Source organism: Magallana gigas, chromosome 5 (assembly GCF_963853765.1).
Source record: "Magallana gigas chromosome 5, xbMagGiga1.1, whole genome shotgun sequence".
Lineage (NCBI taxonomy): Eukaryota > Metazoa > Mollusca > Bivalvia > Ostreida > Ostreidae > Magallana > Magallana gigas.
The window spans coordinates 56,767,368-56,790,581 of NC_088857.1; the positions used below are offsets into that span (position 1 = coordinate 56,767,368).

Genomic DNA, 23,214 nt, shown 5'->3' on the forward strand with positions numbered 1-23,214 from the left:
CCTAGTTTTGTGAAAGGGATATAGTACTTTTTTAAAGACTTAATATATACATTGTTCGTTTCACAACTGCCCAATTCAGATACATGTATATCTATTTATATTCCTAAAGTTGGTCTTTTTCTTATATCTGATACTCAATTGTGTAAAAAATTGAATTGCTTTGGATGCAGATTAGTTGATATCAATAATTTTTTTTTTCAAATGATTTCTTACTATTGTCTTAACAATTTTAACTTGGATTCATATTGCTTGTGTAATAATTATTTCACACTAATGCAAGGTGTAACAGCAAACCACACAATCTTATACCCTGTGGGGAAAATTCATTTGACAGAAATCACTTTTAAACTTGATAAACTTAATTACAGGTGCAATTATGATTCAGCTCATGAATAACATCTAATAAGGTCACTGTATCCTAACAACTGTACTACTGTGGAATCATTAGAACTTTAGGTGGCTCAATTTTGTGGGTATTTGTGGGAAGCCTGGTCTCTCCATGAATTCACATACTCAAAGAGAGTAAAGATCTATCTCTGTTACTGAAACTGAAAACCGATGCATCCATAAATTACCCCCCCCCCCCCCCCCCCCACACACACACAAATAAGCAAAAAACCAAAAATTCAAGAAAATTGGCCTCAATAAATTAAAATGATTCCACTAAGTAAATTAAGCTCACATAAAAGATGTAATGCTTAGTCTGTACGTACAAATACTCTGTTGGATATCTGGCAGTTACACGTGAATCCCACAGGGTTCTCCACAACAGCGACCAAAGCATCGTCCCCACCCCTGCCCTCTTCATCATTGGCCACACCCCCAAACGGAAGTAGCGCGGTGGACTCTGTAACATTGTAACATGAGAGAGATGAAGACTAAGAGAGATGAAGTGTAAAGATTGTAACTAAACACAGTACAATATTGTTCAGTTATTCAGTGTTGCATAAACTTAAATAAAACGATAGATTGGCCCCTGGTACCCGGCCTTACTGACCTGCTGCAGGGAGAGTGGTCATTAAAGTTGTCAAATCCGCAGTGACTCTGGATCCAGCGGTTGATGTGGTGATTCCTGATGTCAATGTTGTGCCAGGGGTCGATGTGGTGGTGTAACTGGTGGTTACCCCAGGGGTCACTGTAGTGGTGTCGCTGGTGGTGACCCCAGGGGTCAATGTAGTGGTGTCACTTGTAGTGAGCTTGGATGTTGTGGTGTCTGTTTCGGTGGTTTCAGAGTAAGATGTGGTGGTACTGCTTTCAGTGGTTCCTGCATAATGTTATTTTTATGTTTTAGTTGAATCCTAGGGTCAACAAATTAGTACAAAAGGGAAAAAGCAAAAGAATGTGAATATATAAGGAAAGGAAATGTACACTGGTTAAAGAAATGCATGGTTGAGAAGGTATTTTGTATTGTATAAACTTTTCAGTCCTTGGAAAAAATCAACCATGCTCTATGTCTAATTTTTAGGACCCCATATTTCATTAAAAAAAAGAGCATCTTCAGACAACAAGAAGAGATAGTAAGGATAATAATAAAAAAATCCCTCCAATATGAACTAGATTACAACAATGCTAGAAATGGTCTGAACTTAAATATTACATCAAGCATGACCAATGCCATTTTGAAAAAAAAAATTAGAGGGAGGGGGTTGTGTTTTAATCAATTTCTCTATGTAATCATTGCAGCAGGTGAATGTTAAGTAGTTCCGACTTCTACACTCATGATCTATGTAAAATGGTTTTCTGAAAAAGTAAGATGTGCCCAAACCCAAACCTTGTTACTCATTAGAAATTAATAGAAATAAAAGATAACCTGCGATAAACAAAATCAAAATAAACCAAATCAAATAATAAAATAAACTTTTTATTTCTCTAATCTTAATTATACCAGCTGCAGGTCTGCGGCTCTCGGTAAAAAAAAATTTGGATGGATGACATCAGGTCATCCTGTAGCTCCCAGTCTGAAAAAAATTTGAATGGACGACCTGAGGTTGTCCATCCAATTTTTTTTTCAGACCCAGAGCTACAGACCTGCAGCTAATCTTATACCAAGGATGCCATTTAGTATCTTTTCAGTACAGATATTTACTAAAGGGACAAAATATTATATCATACAATTTCGAGTATAGTTTACAACAATACCTCGGATACTGAAATATTTCTTTGAAAAAGAGTTGGGTACGTTAGTTATAGCAAGCTGGTCTTATTAAATGCTTCCAAAATAAAGAGAGAAAATATGATTAACATCAAATCAGCAATGTTCATATATAATTGATATTCATTTGATAAGTTATCTTAAAAAATTCTTTGATTTTCATATATATGTGATTTACTGCACAGATGTTGCAATGCAGTGCCTAAGTGAAACTATTTCATACCAATCTCAATCACAAAGTTAACGATTTCAATCTAGAAAATTAACATTTGCAAATTCAATGAAAGAGGTAAAATTGTAAAAAGACATATTTCATAGCCAGACATATATTTCATGCTGTGAGCAAAATTCTAGACTAACATATGCCCAATAAATTTCAGGTCAAACTGTAAAAATATAAACAATATATGACTTAGGTTTATTAATAATTCTTGTTGGTTTAAATTTATGAACTTTTTATATGAATGAAAAATCCTGCGGACTTTTTCAGCATTCTATAAGTACCTAAGATAACTGTAGTACTAGCTTGGGCAATGGTAGTTATCAGGCCAGCAGTGGTAGTCTCACTAGTGGAAGACTCCGTGCTGCCTACTGTGGTGGTGGTTGCGTCTGGCACAGTAGTTGAAGAAGTGAGTCCAGAGGTGGATGTGGTAGCCTTACTTGTAGTAGTTTCAGCTGTATTTGTTGTGGTATCTGCAGCTGTTATGCTTGTGGCCTCAGTAGCGCTCGTGGTACTTGCTTCAGTTGTGGTACTGCTTTGTTCACCAGTGATTGTCTTGCCAGCAGTGGTAGTCTCGCTAGTGGACGACTCTGTGCTACCTTCTGTGGTGGTTGTTGCATCTGGCACAATAGTTGAAGTGAGTACAGAGGTGGATGTGCTAGCCTCACTTGTAGTACTTTCAGCGGTTGTTGTTGTGGTATCTGTAGCTGTTGTGCTTGTGGCTTCAGTAGCGCTTGAGGAACTTACTTCATTTGCAGTACTACTTTGTGCACCGGTGGTTGTCAGATCAGTAGCGGTTGTCTCGGTAATGGACGACTCCATGCTACCTTCTTTTGTGGTGGTTGCATCTGGCACAGAAGTTGACGAAGTGAGTCCAGAGGTGGATGTGCTAGCCTCACTTGAAGTAGTTTCAGTTGTTGTTATTGTGGCGACTGCAGGTGTTGTGCTTGTGGCTTCACTAGTGCTCGTTGTAGTTGCTTCAGTTGCGGCAGTGCTTTGTACATTGGTAGTGTCCATGCCTGCAGTAGTAGTTTCACTCGTGGATGACTCTTTGCTGTCTGGTGTGAATGTGGTTGCGTCTGGCTCAGAAGTTGAAGAGGTGATTCCAGAGGCGGATGTGCTAGCCTCAATTGTAGTAGTTTCAGCTGTTGTTGTGGCGACTGCTTTTGTTCGGCTAGTGGCCTCAGTTGTGTTCGTGGTACTTGGTTCAGTTGCAGTACTGCTTTGTTCACCAGTGATTGTCTTGCCAGCAGTGGAAGTCTCGCTAGTGGACGTCTCTTTGCTACCTTCTGTGGTGGTGGTTGCGTCTGGCACAGAAGTTGAAGTGAGTACAGAGGTGGATGTGCTAGCCTCACTTGTAGCAATTTCAGCTGTTGTTGTTTTGGAGACTGTAGGTGTTGGGCTTGTGGCCTCAGTAGCGCTCGTTGTAGTTGCTTCAGTTGCGGTAGTACTTTGTACATTGGTAGGGTGCATGCCAGCAGTAGTAGTCTCGCTGGTAGAGGACTCAGTGTTGCCTATTGTGGTGGTGGTAGCGTCTAGCACAGAAGTTGAAGACGTGAGTCCAGTGGTGAATGTGCTAGCCTCACTTGTATTAGTTTCAGCTGTTGTTGTTGTGGCGACTGCAGCTGTTGGGATTGTGGCATCAGTAGTGTTTGTGGTACTTGCTTCAGTTGCAGTACTGCTTTGTTCAGCAGTTGTTGTCTTGCCAGTAATGGTAGTCTCGCTAGTGGACGACTCCGTGCCACCCTCTGTGGTGGTGGATGCGTCTGGCACATTAGTTGAAGTGAGTCCAGAGAACGATGTGCTAGCATCAGTTATTGTAGTTTCAGCGGTTGTTGTTGTGGCTTCTGTATCTGTTGTATTTGTGGTTTCACTAGCGGTCGTAATACTTGCTTCAATCGTAGTACTGCTTTGTGCACCGGTAGTGTTCACGCCAGCAGTGGTAGTCTCACCAGTGAACGACTCTGTGCTGCCTGCTGTGTGGGTGGTTGCACCTGGCTCAGAAGTTGAAGAAGTAAGTCCAGTGGTGAATGTGCTAGCCTCACTTGTAGCAATTTCAGCTGTTGTTGTTGTGGCAACTGCATCTGTTTGGCCTGTGGCCTCAGTAGTGTTCGGGGTACTTGCTTCAGTTGCAGTACTGCTTTGTTCAGCAGTTGTTGTCTTGCCAGCAATGGTAGTCTTGCTAGTGGATGACTCTGTGCTACCCTCTCTGGTGGTGGTTGCGTCTGGCACATTAGTTGAAGTGTGTCCAGAAGTGGATGTGCTAATCTCATTTGTAGTAGTTTCAGTGGTTGTTGTTGTGGCTTCTGTAGCTGTTGTGTTTGTGGTTTCAGTAGCGCTCGTAATACTTGCTTCAGTTGCGGTACTGCTTTTGGCACCGGTAGTATTCAGGCCAGCAGTGGTAGTCTCACTAGTGGACGACTCTATGCTGCTTGCTGTGTTGGTGGTTGCGTCTGGAACAGAAGTTGAAGAGGTGATTCCAGTGGTGAATGTGCTAGCCTCACTTGAAGAACTTTTAGCTGTTGTTGTTTTGGAGACTGTAGGTGTTGGGCTTGTGGCCTCAGTAGTGTTCGTGGTACTTGCTTCAGTTGCAGTACTGCTTTGTTCACCAGTGATTGTCTTGCCAGCAGTGGAAGTCTCGCTAGTGGACGACTTTGTGCTACCTTCTGTGGTGGTGGTTGCGTCTGGCACAGAAGTTGAAGTGAGTACAGAGGTGGATGTGCTAGCCTCACTTGTAGTAGTTTCAGCGGTTGTTGTTGTATCTTCTGTAGCTGTTGTATTTGTGGCTTCAGTAGCGCTCGTAATTCTTGCTTCAATCGTAGTACTGCTTTGTGCACCGGTAGTATTCAGGCCAACAGTGATAGTCTCACCAGTGGACAACTCTGGGCTGCCTGTTCTGTTGGTGGTTGCGTCTGGCACAGAAGTTGAAGACGTGAGTCCAGTGGTGAATGTGATAGCCTCACTTGTAGCAATTTCAGCTGTTGTTGTTTTGGAGACTGTAGGTGTTGGGCTTGTGACCTCAGTAGCGCTCGTTGTAGTTGCTTCAGTTGCGGTAGTACTTTGTACATTGGTAGGGTGTATGCCAGCAGTAGTAGTCTCGCTGGTAGAAGACTCAGTGTTGCCTATTGTGGTGGTGGTAGTGTCTAGCAGATCTAGAGTAGTTGAAGAAGTGAGTGCAGAGGCGGATGTGCTAGCCTCACTTGTATTAGTTTCAGCTGTTGTTGTGTCAACTGCAGCTGTTGGGATTGTGGCCTCAGTAGTGTTTGTGGTACTTGCTTCAGTTGCAGTACTGCTTTGTTCAGCAGTTGTTGTCTTGCCAGTAATGGTAGTCTCGCTAGTGGACGACTCCGTGCTACCCTCTGTGGTGGTGGATACGTCTGGCACATTAGTTGAAAAGAGTCCAGAGACGGATGTGCTAGCATCAGTTATTGTAGTTTCAGCGGTTGTTGTTGTGGCTTCTGTATCTGTTGTATTTGTGGTTTCACTAGCGGTCGTAATACTTGCTTCAGTCGTAGTACTGCTTTGTGCACCGGTAGTGTTCACGCCAGCAGTGGTAGTCTCACCAGTGAACGACTCTGTGCTGCCTGCTGTGTGGGTGGTTGCGCCTGTCACAGAAGTTGAAGAAGTAAGTCCAGTGGTGAATGTGCTAGCCTCACTTGTAGCAATTTCAGCTGTTGTTGTTGTGGCGACTGCATCTGTTTGGCCTGTGGCCTCAGTAGTGTTCGGGGTACTTGCTTCAGTTGCAGTACTGCTTTGTTCAGCAGTTGTTGTCTTGCCAGCAATGGTAGTCTCGCTAATGGATGACTCTCTGCTACCCTCTCTGGTGGTGGTTGCGTCTGGCACATTAGTTGAAGTGAGTCCAGAGGTGGATGTGCTAACCTCATTTGTAGTAGTTTCAGTTGTTGTTGTTGTGGCTTCTGTAGCTGTTGTGTTTGTGGTTTCAGTAGTGCTCGTAATACTTGCTTCAGTTGCGGTACTGCTTTTGGCACCGGTAGTATTCAGGCCAGCAGTGGTAATCTCACTAGTGGACGACTCTGTGCTGCTTGCTGTGTTGGTGATTGCGTCTGGAACAGAAATTGAAGACGTGAGTCCAGTGGTGAATGTGCTAGCCTCACTTGAAGAACTTTTAGCTGTTGTTGTTTTGGAGACTGTAGGTGTTGGGCTTGTGGCCTCAGTAGTGTTCGTGGTACTTGCTTCAGTTGCAGTACTGCTTTGTTCAGCAGTTGTTGTCTTGCCAGCAATGGTAGTCTCGCTAGTGGGCGACTCCGTGCTACCCTCTGTGGTGGTGGTTGCGACTGGCACATTAGTTGAAGTGAATACAGAGGTGGAAGTGGATGTGCTAGCCTCACTTGTAGTAGTTTCAGTGGTTGTTGTTGTGGCTTCTGTAGCTGTTGTATTTGTGGCCTCAGTAGCGTTCGTAATAATTGCTTCAAGCGTAGTACTGCTTTGTGCACCGGTAGTATTCAGGCCAGCAGTGGTAGTCTCACCAGTGGACGACTCTGTGCTGCCTGCTGTGTTGGTGGTTGTGTCTGGCACAGAAGTTGAAGAAGTGAGCCCAGAGGTGAATGTGCTAGCCTCACTTGTAGCAATTTCAGCTGTTGTTGTTTTGGAGACTGTAGGTGTTGTGCTTGTGGGCTCAGTAGTGTTCGTGGTACTTGCTTCAGTTGCAGTACTGCTTTGTTCAGCAGTTGTTGTCTTGCCAGCAATGGTAGTCTCGCTAGTGGACGACTCTGTGCTACCCTCTGTGGTGGTGGTTGTGACTGGCACATTAGTTGAAGTTAGTACAGAAGTGGATGTGCTAGCCTCACTTGTAGTAGTTTCAGCGGTTGTTGTTGTGGCTTCTGTAGCTGTTGTGTTTGTGATTTCAGTAGTACTCATAATACTTGCTTCAGTTGCGGTACTGCTTTGTGCATCGGTAGTATTCAGGCCAGTAGTGGTAATCTCACCAGTGGACGACTCTGTGCTGCCTGCTGTATTGGTGGATGCGTCTGGCACAGAAGTTGAAGAAGTGAGTCCAGTGGTGAATGTGCTAGCCTCACTTGTAGCAATTTCAGCTGTTGTTGTTTTGGAGACTGTAGGTGTTGGGCTTGTGGCCTCAGTAGCGCTCGTTGTAGTTGCTTCAGTTGCGGTAGTGCTTTGTACATTGGTAGGGTGCATGCCAGCAGTAGTAGTCTCGCTGGTAGAGGACTCAGTGTTGCCTATTGTGGTGGTGGTAGCGTTTAGTACAGAAGTTGAAGACGTGAGTCCAGTGGTGAATGTGCTAGCTTCACTTGTAGAACTTTTAGCTGTTGTTGTTTTGGAGACTGTAGGTGTTGTGCTTGTGGCCTCAGTAGTGTTCGTGGTACTTGCTTCAGTTGCAGTACTGCTTTGTTCAGCAGTTGTTGTCTTGCCAGCAATGGTAGTCTCGCTAGTGGGCGACTCTGTGCTACCCTCTGTGGTGGTGGTTGTGACTGGCACATTAGTTGAAGTTAGTACAGAGGTTGATGTGGATGTACTAGCCTCACTTGTAGTAGTTTCAGTGGTTGTTGTTGTGGTTTCTGTAGCTGTTGTTTTTGTGGCCTCAGTAGCGTTCGTAATACTTGCTTCAAGCGTAGTACTGCTTTGTGCACCGGTAGTATTCAGGCCAGCAGTGGTAGTCTCACCAGTGGACGACTTTGTGCTGCCTGCTGTGTTGGTGGTTGTGTCTGGCACAGAAGTTGAAGAAGTGAGCCCAGAGGTGAATGTGCTAGCCTCACTTGTAGCAATTTCAGCTGTTGTTGTTGTGGCGACTGCATCTGTTGGGCTTGTGGGCTCAGTAGTGTTCGTGGTACTTGCTGCAGTTGCAGTACTGCTTTGTTCAGCAGTTGTTGTCTTGCCAGCAATGATAGTCTCGCTAGTGGACGACTCTGTGCTACCCTCTGTGGTGGTGGTTGTGACTGGCACATTAGTTGAAGTTAGTACAGAGGTGGATGTGCTAGCCTCACTTGTAGTAGTTTCAGCGGTTGTTGTTGTGGTTTCTGTAGCTGTTGTGTTTGTGACTTCAGTAGTACTCGTAATACTTGCTTCAGTTGCGGTACTGCTTTGTGCATCGGTAGTATTCAGGCCAGTAGTGGTAATCTCACCAGTGGACGACTCTGTGCTGCCTGCTGTATTGGTGGATGCGTCTAGCACAGAAGTTGAAGAAGTGAGTCCAGTGGTGAATGTGCTAGCCTCACTTGTAGCAATTTCAGCTGTTGTTGTTTTGGAGACTGTAGGTGTTGGGCTTGTGGCCTCAGTAGCGCTCGTTGTAGTTGCTTCAGTTGCGGTAGTGCTTTGTACATTGGTAGGGTGCATGCCAGCAGTAGTAGTCTCGCTGGTAGAGGACTCAGTGTTGCCTATTGTGGTGGTGGTAGCGTCTATCAGAGTAGTTGAAGAAGTAAGTGCAGAGGCGGATGTGCTAGCCTCACTTGTATTAGTTTCAGCTGTTGTTGTTGTGGCGACTGCAGCTGTTGGGCTTGTGGCCTCAGTAGTGTTCGTGGTACTTGCTTCAGTTGCAGTACTGCTTTGTTCAGCAGTTGTTGTCTTGCCAGTAATGGTAATCTCGCTAGTGGGCGACTCCGTGGCACCCTTTGTGGTGGTGGATGCGTCTGGCACATTAGTTGAAGTAAGTCCAGAGACGGATGTGCTAGCCTCAGTTATTGTAGTTTCAGCGGTGGTTGTTGTGGCTTCTGTAGCTGTTGTATTTGTGGTTTCACTAGCGGTCGTAATACTTGCTTCAATCGTAGTACTGCTTTGTGCACTGGTAGTGTTCACGCCAGCAGTGGTAGTCTTACCAGTGAACGACTCTGTGCTGCCTGCTGTGTTGGTGGTTGCACCTGGCACAGAAGTTGAAGAAGTAAGTCCAGTGGTGAATGTGCTAGCCTCACTTGTAGCAATTTCAGCTGTTGTTGTTGTGGCGACTGCATCTGTTTGGGATGTGGCCTCAGTAGTGTTCGTGATACTTGCTTCAGTTGCAGTACTGCTTTGTTCAGCAGTTGTTGTCTTGCCAGCAATGGTAGTATTGCTAGTGGACGACTCGTTGCTACCCTCTGTGGTGGTGGTTGCATCTGGCACATTAGTTGAAGTGAGTCCAGAGGTTGATGTGCTAACCTCTTTTGTAGTAGATTCAGTGGTTATTGTTGTGGCTTCTGTAGCTGTTTTGTTTGTGGTTTCAGTAGTGCTCGTAATACTTGCTTCAAGCGTAGTACTGCTTTGTGCATCGGTAGTATTCAGGCCAGTAGTGGTAATCTCACCAGTGGACGACTCTGTGCTGCCTGCTGTATTGGTGGATGCGTCTGGCACAGAAGTTGAAGAAGTGAGTCCAGTGGTGAATGTGCTAGCCTCACTTGTAGCAATTTCAGCTGTTGTTGTTTTGGAGACTGTAGGTGTTGGGCTTGTGGCCTCAGTGGCGCTCGTTGTAGTTGCTTCAGTTGCGGTAGTGCTTTGTACATTGGTAGGGTGCATGCCAGCAGTAGTAGTCTCGCTGGTAGAGGACTCAGTGTTGCCTATTGTGGTGGTGGTAGCGTTTAGCACAGAAGTTGAAGACGTGAGTCCAGTGGTGAATGTGCTAGCCTCACTTGTAGAACTTTTAGCTGTTGTTGTTTTGGAGACTGTAGGTGTTGTGCTTGTGGCCTCAGTAGTGTTCGTGGTACTTGCTTCAGTTGCAGTACTGCTTTGTTCAGCAGTTGTTGTCTTGCCAGCAATGGTAGTCTCGCTAGTGGGCGACTCCGTGCTACCCTCTGTGGTGGTGGTTGTGACTGGCACATTAGTTGAAGTTAGTACAGAGGTTGATGTGGATATACTAGCCTCACTTGTAGTAGTTTCAGTGGTTGTTGTTGTGGCTTCTGTAGCTGTTGTTTTTGTGGCCTCAGTAGCGTTCGTAATACTTGCTTCAAGCGTGGTACTGCTTTGTGCACCGGTAGTATTCAGGCCAGCAGTGGTAGTCTCACCAGTGGACGACTTTGTGCTGCCTGCTGTGTTGGTGGTTGTGTCTGGCACAGAAGTTGAAGAAGTGAGCCCAGAGGTGAATGTGCTAGCCTCACTTGTAGCAATTTCAGCTGTTGTTGTTGTGGCGACTGCATCTGTTGGGCTTGTGGGCTCAGTAGTGTTCGTGGTACTTGCTTCAGTTGCAGTACTGCTTTGTTCAACAGTTGTTGTCTTGCCAGCAATGGTAGTCTCGCTAGTGGACGACTCCGTGCTACCCTCTGTGGTGGTGGTTGTGACTGGCACATTAGTTGAAGTTAGTACAGAGGTGGATGTGCTAGCCTCACTTGTAGTAGTTTCAGCGGTTGTTGTTGTGGTTTCTGTAGCTGTTGTGTTTGTGACTTCAGTAGTACTCGTAATACTTGCTTCAGTTGCGGTACTGCTTTGTGCATCGGTAGTATTCAGGCCAGTAGTGGTAATCTCACCAGTGGACGACTCTGTGCTGCCTGCTGTATTGGTGGATGCGTCTAGCACAGAAGTTGAAGAAGTGAGTCCAGTGGTGAATGTGCTAGCCTCACTTGTAGCAATTTCAGCTGTTGTTGTTTTGGAGACTGTAGGTGTTGGGCTTGTGGCCTCAGTAGCGCTCGTTATAGTTGCTTCAGTTGCGGTAGTGCTTTGTACATTGGTAGGGTGCATGCCAGCAGTAGTAGTCTCGCTGGTAGAGGACTCAGTGTTGCCTATTGTGGTGGTGGTAGCGTCTATCAGAGTAGTTGAAGAAGTGAGTGCAGAGGCGGATGTGCTAGTCTCACTTGTATTAGTTTCAGCTGTTGTTGTTGTGGCGACTGCAGCTGTTGGGCTTGTGGCCTCAGTAGTGTTCGTGGTACTTGCTTCAGTTGCAGTACTGCTTTGTTCAGCAGTTGTTGTCTTGCCAGTAATGGTAGTCTCGCTAGTGGACGACTCTGTGGCACCCTTTGTGGTGGTGGATGCGTCTGGCACATTAGTTGAAGTGAGTCCAGAGACGGATGTGCTAGCCTCAGTTCTTGCAGTTTCAGCGGTGGTTGTTGTGGCTTCTGTAGCTGTTGTATCTGTGGTTTCACTAGCGGTCGTAATACTTGCTTCAATCGTAGTACTGCTTTGTGCACTGGTAGTGTTCACGCCAGCAGTGGTAGTCTTACCAGTGAACGACTCTGTGCTGCCTGCTGTGTTGGTGGTTGCACCTGGCACAGAAGTTGAAGAAGTAACTCCAGTGGTGAATGTGCTAGCCTCACTTGTAGCAATTTCAGCTGTTGTTGTTGTGGCGACTGCATCTGTTTGGGCTGTGGCCTCAGTAGTGTTCGTGATACTTGCTTCAGTTGCAGTACTGCTGTGTTCAGCAGTTGTTGTCTTGCCATCAATGGTAGTATTGCTAGTGGACGACTCGTTGCTACCCTCTGTGGTGGTGGTTGCATCTGGCACATTAGTTGAAGTGAGTCCAGAGGTTGATGTGCTAACCTCTTTTGTAGTAGATTCAGTGGTTGTTGTTGTGGCTTCTGTAGCTGTTTTGTTTGTGGTTTCAGTAGTGCTCGTAATACTTGCTTCAAGCGTACTACTGCTTTGTGCACCGGTAGTATTCAGGCCAGCAGTGGTAGTCTCACCAGTGGACGACTCTGTGCTGCCTGCTGTGTTGGTGGTTGCGTCTGGCACAGAAGTTGAAGACGTGAGTCCAGTGGTGAATGTGCTAGCCTCACTGGTAGCAATTTCAGCTGTTGTTGTTTTGGAGACTGTAGGTGTTGGGCTTGTGGCCTCAGTAGCGCTCGTAATACTTGCTTCAAGCGTAGTACTGCTTTGTGCACCGGTAGTATTCAGGCCAGCAGTGGTAGTCTCGCTGGTAGAGGACTCAGTGTTGCCTATTGTGGTGATGGTAGCGTCTAGCACAGAAGTTGAAGACGTGAGTCCAGTGGTGAATGTGCTAGCCTCACTTGTAGAACTTTTAGCTGTTGTTGTTTTGGAGACTGTAGGTTTTGTGCTTGTGGCCTCAGTAGTGTTCATGGTACTTGCTTCAGTTGCAGTACTGCTTTGTTCAGCAGTTGTTGTCTTGCCAGCAATGGTAGTCTCGCTAGTGGGCGACTCCGTGCTACCCTCTGTGGTGGTGGTTGCGACTGGCACATTAGTTGAAGTTAGTACAGAGGTTGATGTGGATGTACTAGCCTCACTTGTAGTAGTTTCAGTGGTTGTTGTTGTGGCCTCTGTAGCTGTTGTTTTTGTGGCCTCAGTAGCGTTCGTATTACTTGCTTCAAGCGTAGTACTGCTTTGTGCACCGGTAGTATTCAGGCCAGCAGTGGTAGTCTCACCAGTGGACAACTCTGTGCTGCCTGCTGTGTGGGTGGTTGTGTCTGGCCAAGAAGTTGAAGAAGTGAGTCCAGAGGTGAATGTGCTAGCCTCACTTGTAGCAATTTCAGCTGTTGTTGTTGTGGCAACTGCATCTGTTTGGGCTGTGGCCTCAGTAGTGTTCGTGATACTTGCTTCAGTTGCAGTACTGCTTTGTTCAGCAGTTGTTGTCTTGCCAGCAATGGTAGTATTGCTAGTGGACGACTCGTTGCTACCCTCTGTGGTGGTGGTTGCATCTGGTACATTAGTTGAAGTGAGTCCAGAGGTTGATGTGCTAACCTCTTTTGTAGTAGATTCAGTGGTTGTTGTTGTGGCTTCTGTAGCTGTTTTGTTTGTGGTTTCAGTAGTGCTCGTAATACTTGCTTCAAGCGTAGTACTGCTTTGTGCACCGGTAGTATTCAGGCCAGCAGTGGTAGTCTCACCAGTGGACAACTCTGTGCTGCCTGCTGTGTTGGTGGTTGCGTCTGGCACAGAAGTTGAAGACGTGAGTCCAGTGGTGAATGTGCTAGCCTCACTGGTAGCAATTTCAGCTGTTGTTGTTTTGGAGACTGTAGGTTTTGTGCTTGTGGCCTCAGTAGTGTTCATGGTACTTGCTTCAGTTGCAGTACTGCTTTGTTCAGCAGTTGTTGTCTTGCCAGCAATGGTAGTCTCGCTAGTGGGCGACTCCGTGCTACCCTCTGTGGTGGTGGTTGCGACTGGCACATTAGTTGAAGTTAGTACAGAGGTTGATGTGGATGTACTAGCCTCACTTGTAGTAGTTTCAGTGGTTGTTGTTGTGGCCTCTGTAGCTGTTGTTTTTGTGGCCTCAGTAGCGTTCGTATTACTTGCTTCAAGCGTAGTACTGCTTTGTGCACCGGTAGTATTCAGGCCAGCAGTGGTAGTCTCACCAGTGGACAACTCTGTGCTGCCTGCTGTGTGGGTGGTTGTGTCTGGCCAAGAAGTTGAAGAAGTGAGTCCAGAGGTGAATGTGCTAGCCTCACTTGTAGCAATTTCAGCTGTTGTTGTTGTGGCAACTGCATCTGTTTGGGCTGTGGCCTCAGTAGTGTTCGTGATACTTGCTTCAGTTGCAGTACTGCTTTGTTCAGCAGTTGTTGTCTTGCCAGCAATGGTAGTATTGCTAGTGGACGACTCGTTGCTACCCTCTGTGGTGGTGGTTGCATCTGGTACATTAGTTGAAGTGAGTCCAGAGGTTGATGTGCTAACCTCTTTTGTAGTAGATTCAGTGGTTGTTGTTGTGGCTTCTGTAGCTGTTTTGTTTGTGGTTTCAGTAGTGCTCGTAATACTTGCTTCAAGCGTAGTACTGCTTTGTGCACCGGTAGTATTCAGGCCAGCAGTGGTAGTCTCACCAGTGGACAACTCTGTGCTGCCTGCTGTGTTGGTGGTTGCGTCTGGCACAGAAGTTGAAGACGTGAGTCCAGTGGTGAATGTGCTAGCCTCACTGGTAGCAATTTCAGCTGTTGTTGTTTTGGAGACTGTAGGTGTTGGGCTTGTGGCCTCAGTAGCGCTCGTAATACTTGCTTCAAGCGTAGTACTGCTTTGTGCACCGGTAGTATTCAGGCCAGCAGTGGTAGTCTCGCTGGTAGAGGACTCAGTGTTGCCTATTGTGGTGATGGTAGCGTCTAGCACAGAAGTTGAAGACGTGAGTCCAGTGGTGAATGTGCTAGCCTCACTTGTAGAACTTTTAGCTGTTGTTGTTTTGGAGACTGTAGGTTTTGTGCTTGTGGGCTCAGTAGTGTTCGTGGTACTTGCTTCAGTTGCAGTACTGCTTTGTTCAGCAGTTGTTGTCTTCCCAGCAATGGTAGTCTTGCTAGTGGACGACTCTGTGCTACCCTCTGTGGTGGTGGTTTCGTCTGGCACATTAGTTGAAGTGAGTCCAGAGGTGGATGTGCTAGCCTCATTTGTAGTAGTTTGAGTGGTTGTTGTTGTGGCTTCTGTAGCTGTTGTGTTTGTGGTTTCAGTACTGCTCGTGGTACTTGCTTCAGTTGCGGTACTGCTTTGTGCACCAGTAGTATTCAGGCTAGCAGTGGTAATCTCACCAACGGACGACTCTGTGCTGCCTGCTGTGTTGGTGGTTGCGTCTGGCACAGAAGTTGAAGAAGTGAGTCCAGTGGTGAATGTGCTAGCCTCACTTGTAGCAATTTCAGCTGTTGTTGTTTTGGAGACTGTAGGTGTTGGGCTTGTGGCCTCAGTAGCGCTCGTTGTAGTTGCTTCAATTGTAGTAGTGCTTTGTACATTGGTAGGGTGCATGCCAGCAGTAGTAGTCTCACTGGTTGAGGAATCAGTGTTGCCTATTGTGGTGGTGGTAGCATCTAGCAGAGTAGTTGAAGAAGTGAGTGCAGAGGCGGATGTACTAGCCTCACTTGTATTAGTTTCAGCTGTTGGTGTTGTGGCGACTGCATCTGTTGGGCTTGTGGCCTCAGTAGTGTTCGTGGTACTTGCTTCAGTTGCAGTACTGCTTTGTTCAGCAGTTGTTGTCTTGCCAGCAATGGTAGTCTCGCTAGTGGAAGACTCCGTGCTACCCTCTGTGGTGGTGGATGCGACTGGCGGATTAGTTGAAGTGAGTGCAGAGACGGATGTGCTAGCCTCAGTTATTGTAGTTTCAGCGGTTGTTGTTGTGGCTTCTGTAGCTGTTGTATTTGTGGTTTCACTAGCGGTCGTAATACTTGCTTCAATCGTAGTACTGCTTTGTGCACCGATAGTGTTCACGCCAGCAGTGGAAGTCTCACCAGTGGACGACTCTGTGCCGCCTGCTGTGTTGGTGGTTGCGCCTGGCACCGAAGTTGAGGAAGTAAGTCCAGTGGTGAATGTGCTAGCCTCACTTGTAACAATTTCAGATGTTGTTGTTGTGGCGACTGCATCTGTTGGGCTTGTGGCCTCAGTAGTGTTCGTGGTACTTGCTTCAGTTGCAGTACTGCTGTGTTCAGCAGTTGTTGTCTTGCCATCAATGATAGTCTCGCTAGTGGACGACTCTGTGCTACCCTCTGTGGTGGTGGTTGCGTCTGGCACATTAGTTGAAGTGAGTCCAGAGGTGGATGTGCTAACCTCATTTTTAGAAGTTTCAGCGGTTGTTGTTGTGGCTTCTGTAGCTGTTGTGTTTGTGGTTTCAGTAGTGCTCGTAATACTTGCTTCAGTTGCGGTACTGCTTTGTGCAGCGGTAGTATTTAGGCCAGCAGTGATAGTCTCACTAGTGGACGACTCTGTGCTGCCTGCTGTGTTGATGGTTTCGTCTAGCACAGAAGTTGAAGAAGTGAGTCCAGTGGTGAATGTGCTAGCCTCACTTGTAGAAATTATAGTTGTTATTATTTTGGTGACTGTAGGTGTTGGGCTTGTGGCCTCAGCAGTGTTTGTGGTACTTGCTTCAGTTGCAGTTCTACTTTGTTCAGCAGTTGTTGTCTTGCCAGCAATGGTAGTCTCGCTAGTTGGCGACTCCGTTCTACCCTCTGTGGTGGTGGTTGCGACTGGCACATTAGTTGAAGTGAATACAGAGGTAGATGTGTATGTGCTAGCCTCACTTGTAGTAGTTTCAGTGGTTGTTGTTGTTGCTTCTGTAGCTGTTGTATTTGTGGCCTCAGTAGCAATCGTAATACTTGCTTCAGTTGCGGTACTGCTTTGTGCACCGGTAGTATTCAGGCCAGTAGTGGTAATCTCACTAGTGGACGACTCTGTGCTGCCTGCTGTATTGGTGGTTGCGTCTGTCACAGAAGTTGAAGAAGTGAGTCCAGTGGTGAATGTGCTAGCCTCACTTGTAGCAATTTCAGCTGTTGTTGTTTTGGAGACTGTAGGTGTTAGGCTTGTGACCTCAGTGGTGTTCGTGGTACTTGCTTCAGCTGCAGTACTGCTTTGTTCAGCAGTTGTTGTCTTGCCATCAATGGTAGTCTCGCTAGTGGACGACTCTGTGCTACCGTCTGTGGTGGTGGATGCGTCTGGCACATTTGTTGAAGTGAGTCCAGATGTGGATGTGCTAAATTCATTTTTAGAAGTTTCAGTGGTTGTTGTTGTGGCTTCTGTAGCTGTTGTTTTTGTTGTTTCAGTAGTGCTCGTAATACTTGCTTCAGTTGCGGTACTGCTTTGTGCAGCGGTAGTATTTAGGCCAGCAGTGGTAGTCTCACTAGTGGACGACTCTGTGCTGCCTGCTGTGTTGATGGTTGCGTCTGGCACAGAAGTTGAAGAAATGAGTCCAGAGGTGAATGTGCTAGCCTCACTTGTAGCAATTTCAGCTGTTGTTGTTGTGGCGACTGCATCTGTTGGGCTTGTGGCCTCAGTAGTGTTTGTGGTACTTGCTTCAGTTGCAGTACTGCTTTGTTCAGCAGTTGTTGTCTTGCTATCAATGGTAGTCTTGCTAGTGGACAACTCTGTGCTACCCTCTCTGGTGGTGGTTGCGTCTGGCACATTAGTTGAAGTGGGTGTAGAGGTGGATGTGGTAACCTCATTTGTAGTAGTTTCAGTGGTTGTTGTTATGGCTTCTGTAGCTGTTGTGTTTGTGGTTTCAGTAGTGCTCGTAATATTTGCTTCAAGCGTAGTACTACTCTGTGCACCGGTAGTATTCAGACCAGCAGTGGTAGTCTCGCTAGTGGACGACTCCGTGCTGCCTACTGCGTTGGTGGAGGCGTCTGGCACAGTAGTTGAAGAAGTGAGTCCAGTGGTGGATGTGCTAGCCTCATTTGTTGTACGTTCAGCTGTTGTTGTTGTGGTATCTGCAGCTGTTGTGCTTGTGGCCTCAGTAGCGCTCGTGGAACTTGCTTCAGTTGTGGTACTGCTTTGTGCACCGGTGGTTGTCAGGCCAGCAGTGGTAGTCTCGCTAGTGGAAGACTCCGTGCTGCCTACTGTGGTGATGGTTGCGTCTGGCACAGTAGTTGAAGAAGTGATTTCAGAGGTGGATGCTGTATCGTTTTTTGTTGTTTCGGCTGTTATATGAATGTTTATATAACTTTCTGAATTATCAATATTTAAGGCATGCAAGTAATTGCATTTTTGCATATACTTGGTTAAAGTTGATAAAAAATATGATAAATTTTGCTTTAAAATAATAATTTGCATGTTTAGTTAATGATTAATATGTTAAAGTTTGATAGCAATTGTTGATATCGTTTGTTCAAACCAAATTAAATTTCTATTATATTACTTGGAACGAATTATATTACATTGAATTTATAAGAGATGGCTTGATACTGTGTAAGTTTTTTGCACTCGTAAACATTTGATGTTTTCATGTCAATTTGTATATAAATATCAAACATTTTGCCAAATAAATAGTAGATGGCAATGCATTCATGTCATGAATATTTTAACAAATCAGCAAGCATGTTCACGAAGCTAGCATAGGACTATGGTGTGTCCTAAATACATCTTAGGGTATGTCTTAGTCTTAAGTCTGTTTCTCGAAGCTCTCCTAAATTTAGGAAACGCCATAACTTTTTCCTAACTTTAAGACATCACTTACCTTGTCCTTGGGGGATATAGTGACTGCTGTGAAGATTTTCCTTAAGACCGGTAGAATAAAACAATACTTTCTACAGTTCTAGCATTCCGACAAACCTTAAATTCCTAATCCGGAAAGGGGGGGGGGGGTTCATTCATTCTATCAAACAAAATTAAGTGGAGAGGGACCTGACAAATTACATATTTTTTCGCAAATATTGTCTTTAGCATATTAAAATTATTTTTGACCTATTTTGAACATCTTCATTGTATACTGAGTTACATTAATTGTTTTGATTACTTTTAAGTATTCAAATGTCAATGTCAAATGTTATTAGACAAGTAGGTTAAAGGATTGACAACTCGATGATTTCTCGAAGTTCACCAGTGTAGGATACACATTTCTACACTATAAATGCATTCAACAAATTTAAGATGACACATAATCAAACATCATAGAAGCTTAGAAGTTTAATTGCACATGGAAGATAGGCGTGTACCAACTATTCAACTAATTTCACTTTCTGCTAATAAACTCTGAAATATCAGTGTCTTTAAAAGAGTTACAAATAAATGCTATGAATTTCTTTAAAACAAAACTTACGTCTGGAGCTTGTAGAGATGTATGCATCCGTCGTTGTCAAAGTATTTGAGATTGTAGTTATACTTTCTGTAGAGCTAGCCAAGCTGCGGTCCGTAGAAATAACAGTGGTAAAAACTAAAATCAAAAGACGATAATTCTGTAACGCACGTTGATAAGAACATCTTTAAATTAAAGCAGGTTTACATATACAAAATTGAAGTCTATGAATATCTTTTTTTGGATTCACTTTTATATTTACTTCATAGAGAATTTGCTGTATTGAATTGAACTTTTTTATATTCCGTTATTACAGAAAAAAATATACATGAACTGATTTCAAATTGAATTACATACATGTATATTATGAATAGTTATAATAAGTTATCCAAAATCGAACGGCAACTTAATTACCCTAGTATATCTGACCAGTGTCATGCCGATACGTGACTCATTACAATGATATTCCATTCATGATTAACATTATTCCCGCATCATGACAAAAATTACAGATAAAATCACGTTTTTTTAGCAAGAAAATAGAAATCAGCAGAAAACGAAGCGATCAAATTTTAAACGACCCTTTTTCTATTAAATCAGTTTTGTTCCAAAAAAACAAAAGACCAACGCTAGGGACGTGATAGAGCAGATCTAATATTGAGAGTATCCACGTTAACGGATCAATTTTTATTGTTAGGGATGTTTAAGCAAGATAGAATGAAACTTGAAAAATTATTTTTTTTTCCGAATAAAATAGGAATTAATGTGTTCATAACATACATCCAGATAACATGAACGCAATGCAGACCTTTATCAGAAAACCTTGTTATAAATGAGTAACATGGTTTTATGATTGTTCATTTATTTGAAATTGCCAGACCACTTTTGCATTTCCAGCAGACGTAATTATACATGTGATTTCTACTTAACAGTTTTCGATATGGTTTAATAGTTCTAGATAGATAACAATTATTTTCTTGTCTTTTAGTGAACGAGATTTTCGCATGAATTTTATATGACAAATAAGCAGAAACTATGTCCAATAACTACCTTTTCTTTGTTTGCAGGAATAATTCAATAAAACATTAGATTCTTAGACTATTTTTATGTTGGCTAAAGTTTAAACTTGTTTTACACTTCATTTAGCACTCTATGTCGGTAAGAGTAAACTTCAAACAAGATTGATTGGAATCTAGGTGATAATTTTTTGGTATATATTAGATCATTCTAAAACGACGTGCTCTTGTGCTGACAAAACCTAGGCAGCATGCCGTCGCACTACACGACTTCGACAATCCGCCATCACCGTAAAATAACATCGCACAACATGCCATGGTGCTGACACAACTTCGGAAAAGATGCCGTTGCGATAACGACACTTCAACAAAAATGTTGGTGCTAAAACAACTTTATATATTGAATTGTCTTGACAACACGTCTTTGCGCTAGCGCGACCTCGATACCATGCCATAGCAGAAACAAAACTTTACACAACACACCGTCGCTGGGTCAAATTTTTCAAAACAAGCTGTAGCGCAAGCACGACTTCGACATCACGCTATGGTACTGAGACAACTTCGCTTAACGCCGTTGAACTAATCCAATTTCAGACTGTCGTCTGTAGACGTTTATGAGTGGTGGGCCTTTGCAGAAATAATTTTAAACACCAAATTTAAAACGTAAAATTTTTTTAAACATCATAAAAACGGCCTTAAACTTCCCTAATGTTATAAAAGCATCTAAATCAGTTTCCGAGCTTAACCGATACAGCAATCTATTATGAATTCATTTCACATATAATTCTATGCAAAAGTATAATATACACATACACTCTGCTGTTGTATTTTTTGCAACTGTTTTACTTGTGGCCTCAGTAGCGCTTGTGGTACTTGTGTCAGTTAAGGTACTGCTTTGTGCACCGGTGGTTGTCAGGTCAGCAGTGGTAGTCTCGCTAGTGGAAGACTCCGTGCTGCCTACTGTGGTGGTGGTTAGGTCTAGCACAGAAGTTGAAGAAGTGAGTCCATAGGTGGATGTGCTAGCCTCACTTGTAGTAGTTTCAGCTGTATTTGTTGTGGTATCTGCAGCTGTTGTGCTTGTGGCCTCAGTAGCGCTCGTGGTACTTGCTTCAGTTGTGGTACTGCTTTGTGCACCGGTGGTTGTCAGGCCAGCAGTGGTAGTCTCGCTAGTGGACGACTCCGTGCTGCCTACTGTGGTGGTGGTTGCGTCTGGCACAGTAGTTGAAGAAGTGAAACCAGAGGTGGATGTGCTAGCCTCACTTGTAGTACTTTCAGCTGTTGTTGTTGTGGTATCTGCAGCTGTTGTGATTGTGGCCTCAGTAGCGCTCGTGTTACTTGCTTCAGTTGTGGTACTGCTTTGTGCACCGGTGGTTGTCAGGCCAGCAGTGGTAGTCTCGCTAGTGGAAGACTCCGTGCTGCCTACTGTGGTGGTGGTTGCGTCTGGCACATTAGTTGAAGAAGTGAGTCCAGAGGTGGATGTGCTAGCCTCACTTGTAGTACTTTCAGCTGTTGTTGTTGTGGTATCTGCAGCTGTTGTGCTTGTGATTTCAGTAGCGCTCGTGGTACTTGCTTCAGTTTTGGTACTGCTTTGTGCACCGGTGGTTGTCAGGCCAGCAGTGGTAGTCTCGCTATTGGAAGACTCCGTGCTGCCTACTGTGGTGGTGGTTGCGTCTGGCACAGTAGTTGAAGAAGTGAGTCCAGAGGTGGATGTGCTAGCCTCACTTGTAGTACTTTCAGCTGTTGTTGTTGTGGTATCTGCAGCTGTTGTGCTTGTGGCCTCAGTAGCGCTCGTGGTACTTGCTTCAGTTGTGGTACTGCTTTGTGCACCGGTGGTTGTCAGGCCAGTAGTGGTAGTCTCGCTAGTGGAAGACTCCGTGCTGCCTACTGTGGTGGTGGTTGCGTCTGGCACAGTAGTTGAAGAAGTGAGTCCAGAGGTGGATGTGCTAGCCTCACTTGTAGTACTTTCAGCTGTTGTTGTTGTGGTATCTGCAGCTGTTGTGCTTGTGGCCTCAGTAGCGCTCGTGGTACTTGCTTCAGTTGTGGTACTGCTTTGTGCACCGGTGGTTGTCAGGCCAGTAGTGGTAGTCTCGCTAGTGGAAGACTCCGTGCTGCCTACTGTGGTGGTGGTTGCGTCTGGCACAGTAGTTGAAGAAGTGAGTCCAGAGGTGGATGTGCTAGCCTCACTTGTACTACTTTCAGCTGTTGTTGTTGTGGTATCTGCAGCTGTTGTGCCTGTGGCCTCAGTAGCGCTCGTGGTACTTGCTTCAGTTGTGGTACTGCTTTGTGCAGCGATGGTTGTCAGGCCAGCAGTGGTAGTCTCGCTAGTGGAAGACTCCGTGCTGCCTTCTGTGGTGGTGGTTGCGTCTGGCACAGTAGTTGAAGAAGTGAGTCCAGAGGTGGATGTGCTAGCCTCACTTGTAGTACTTTCAGCTGTTGTTGTTGTGGTATCTGCAGCTGTTGTGCTTGTGGCCTCAGTAGCACTCGTGGTACTTGCTTCAGTTGTGGTACTGCTTTGTGCACCGGTGGTTGTCAGGCCAGTAGTGGTAGTCTCGCTAGTGGAAGACTCCGTGCTGCCTACTGTGGTGGTGGTTGCGTCTGGCACAGTATTTGAAGAAGTGAGTCCATAGGTGGATGTGCTAGCCTCACTTGTAGTAGTTTCAGCTGTATTTGTTGTGGTATCTGCAGCTGTTGTGCTTGTGGCCTCAGTAGCGCTCGTGGTACTTGCTTCAGTTGTGGTACTGCTTTGTGCACCGGTGGTTGTCAGGCCAGCAGTGGTAGTCTCGCTAGTGGACGACTCCGTGCTGCCTACTGTGGTGGTGGTTGCGTCTGGCACAGTAGTTGAAGAAGTGAGTCCAGAGGTGGATGTGCTAGCCTCACTTGTAGTAGTTTCAGCTGTTGTTGTTGTGGTATCTGCAGCTGTTGTGATTGTGGCCTCAGTAGCGCTCGTGTTACTTGCTTCAGTTGTGGTACTGCTTTGTGCACCGGTGGTTGTCAGGCCAGCAGTGGTAGTCTCGCTAGTGGAAGACTCCGTGCTGCCTACTGTGGTGGTGGTTGCGTCTGGCACATTAGTTGAAGAAGTGAGTCCAGAGGTGGATGTGCTAGCCTCACTTGTAGTAGTTTCAGCTGTTGTTGTTGTGGTATCTGCAGCTGTTGTGCTTGTGATTTCAGTAGCGCTCGTGGTACTTGCTTCAGTTGTGGTACTGCTTTGTGCACCGGTGGTTGTCAGGCCAGCAGTGGTAGTCTCGCTAGTGGAAGACTCCGTGCTGCCTACTGTGGTGGTGGTTGCGTCTGGCACAGTAGTTGAAGAAGTGAGTCCAGAGGTGGATGTGCTAGCCTCACTTGTAGTACTTTCAGCTGTTGTTGTTGTGGTATCTGCAGCTGTTGTGCTTGTGGCCTCAGTAGCGCTCGTGGTACTTGCTTCAGTTGTGGTACTGCTTTGTGCACCGGTGGTTGTCAGGCCAGTAGTGGTAGTCTCGCTAGTGGAAGACTCCGTGCTGCCTACTGTGGTGGTGGTTGCGTCTGGCACAGTAGTTGAAGAAGT

The 23,214-nt window shown here is 45.3% G+C and overlaps 1 protein-coding gene across 1 annotated transcript in view; it reads right to left on the minus strand.

Moving 5' to 3' along the window:
- LOC105318362 (pneumococcal serine-rich repeat protein) overlaps nucleotides 1–23,214 on the minus strand; it is a 61,307-nt gene that overhangs the window by 17,456 nt on the left and 20,637 nt on the right. The window contains exons 3-5 of the mRNA XM_066085293.1: nucleotides 2,657–17,398; nucleotides 998–1,264; nucleotides 714–847 (exon numbers count right to left, since the gene is read on the minus strand). Coding sequence (XP_065941365.1) covers nucleotides 714–847; nucleotides 998–1,264; nucleotides 2,657–17,398 — 15,143 coding nt within the window. The remainder of the gene's footprint in view (nucleotides 1–713; nucleotides 848–997; nucleotides 1,265–2,656; nucleotides 17,399–23,214) is intronic.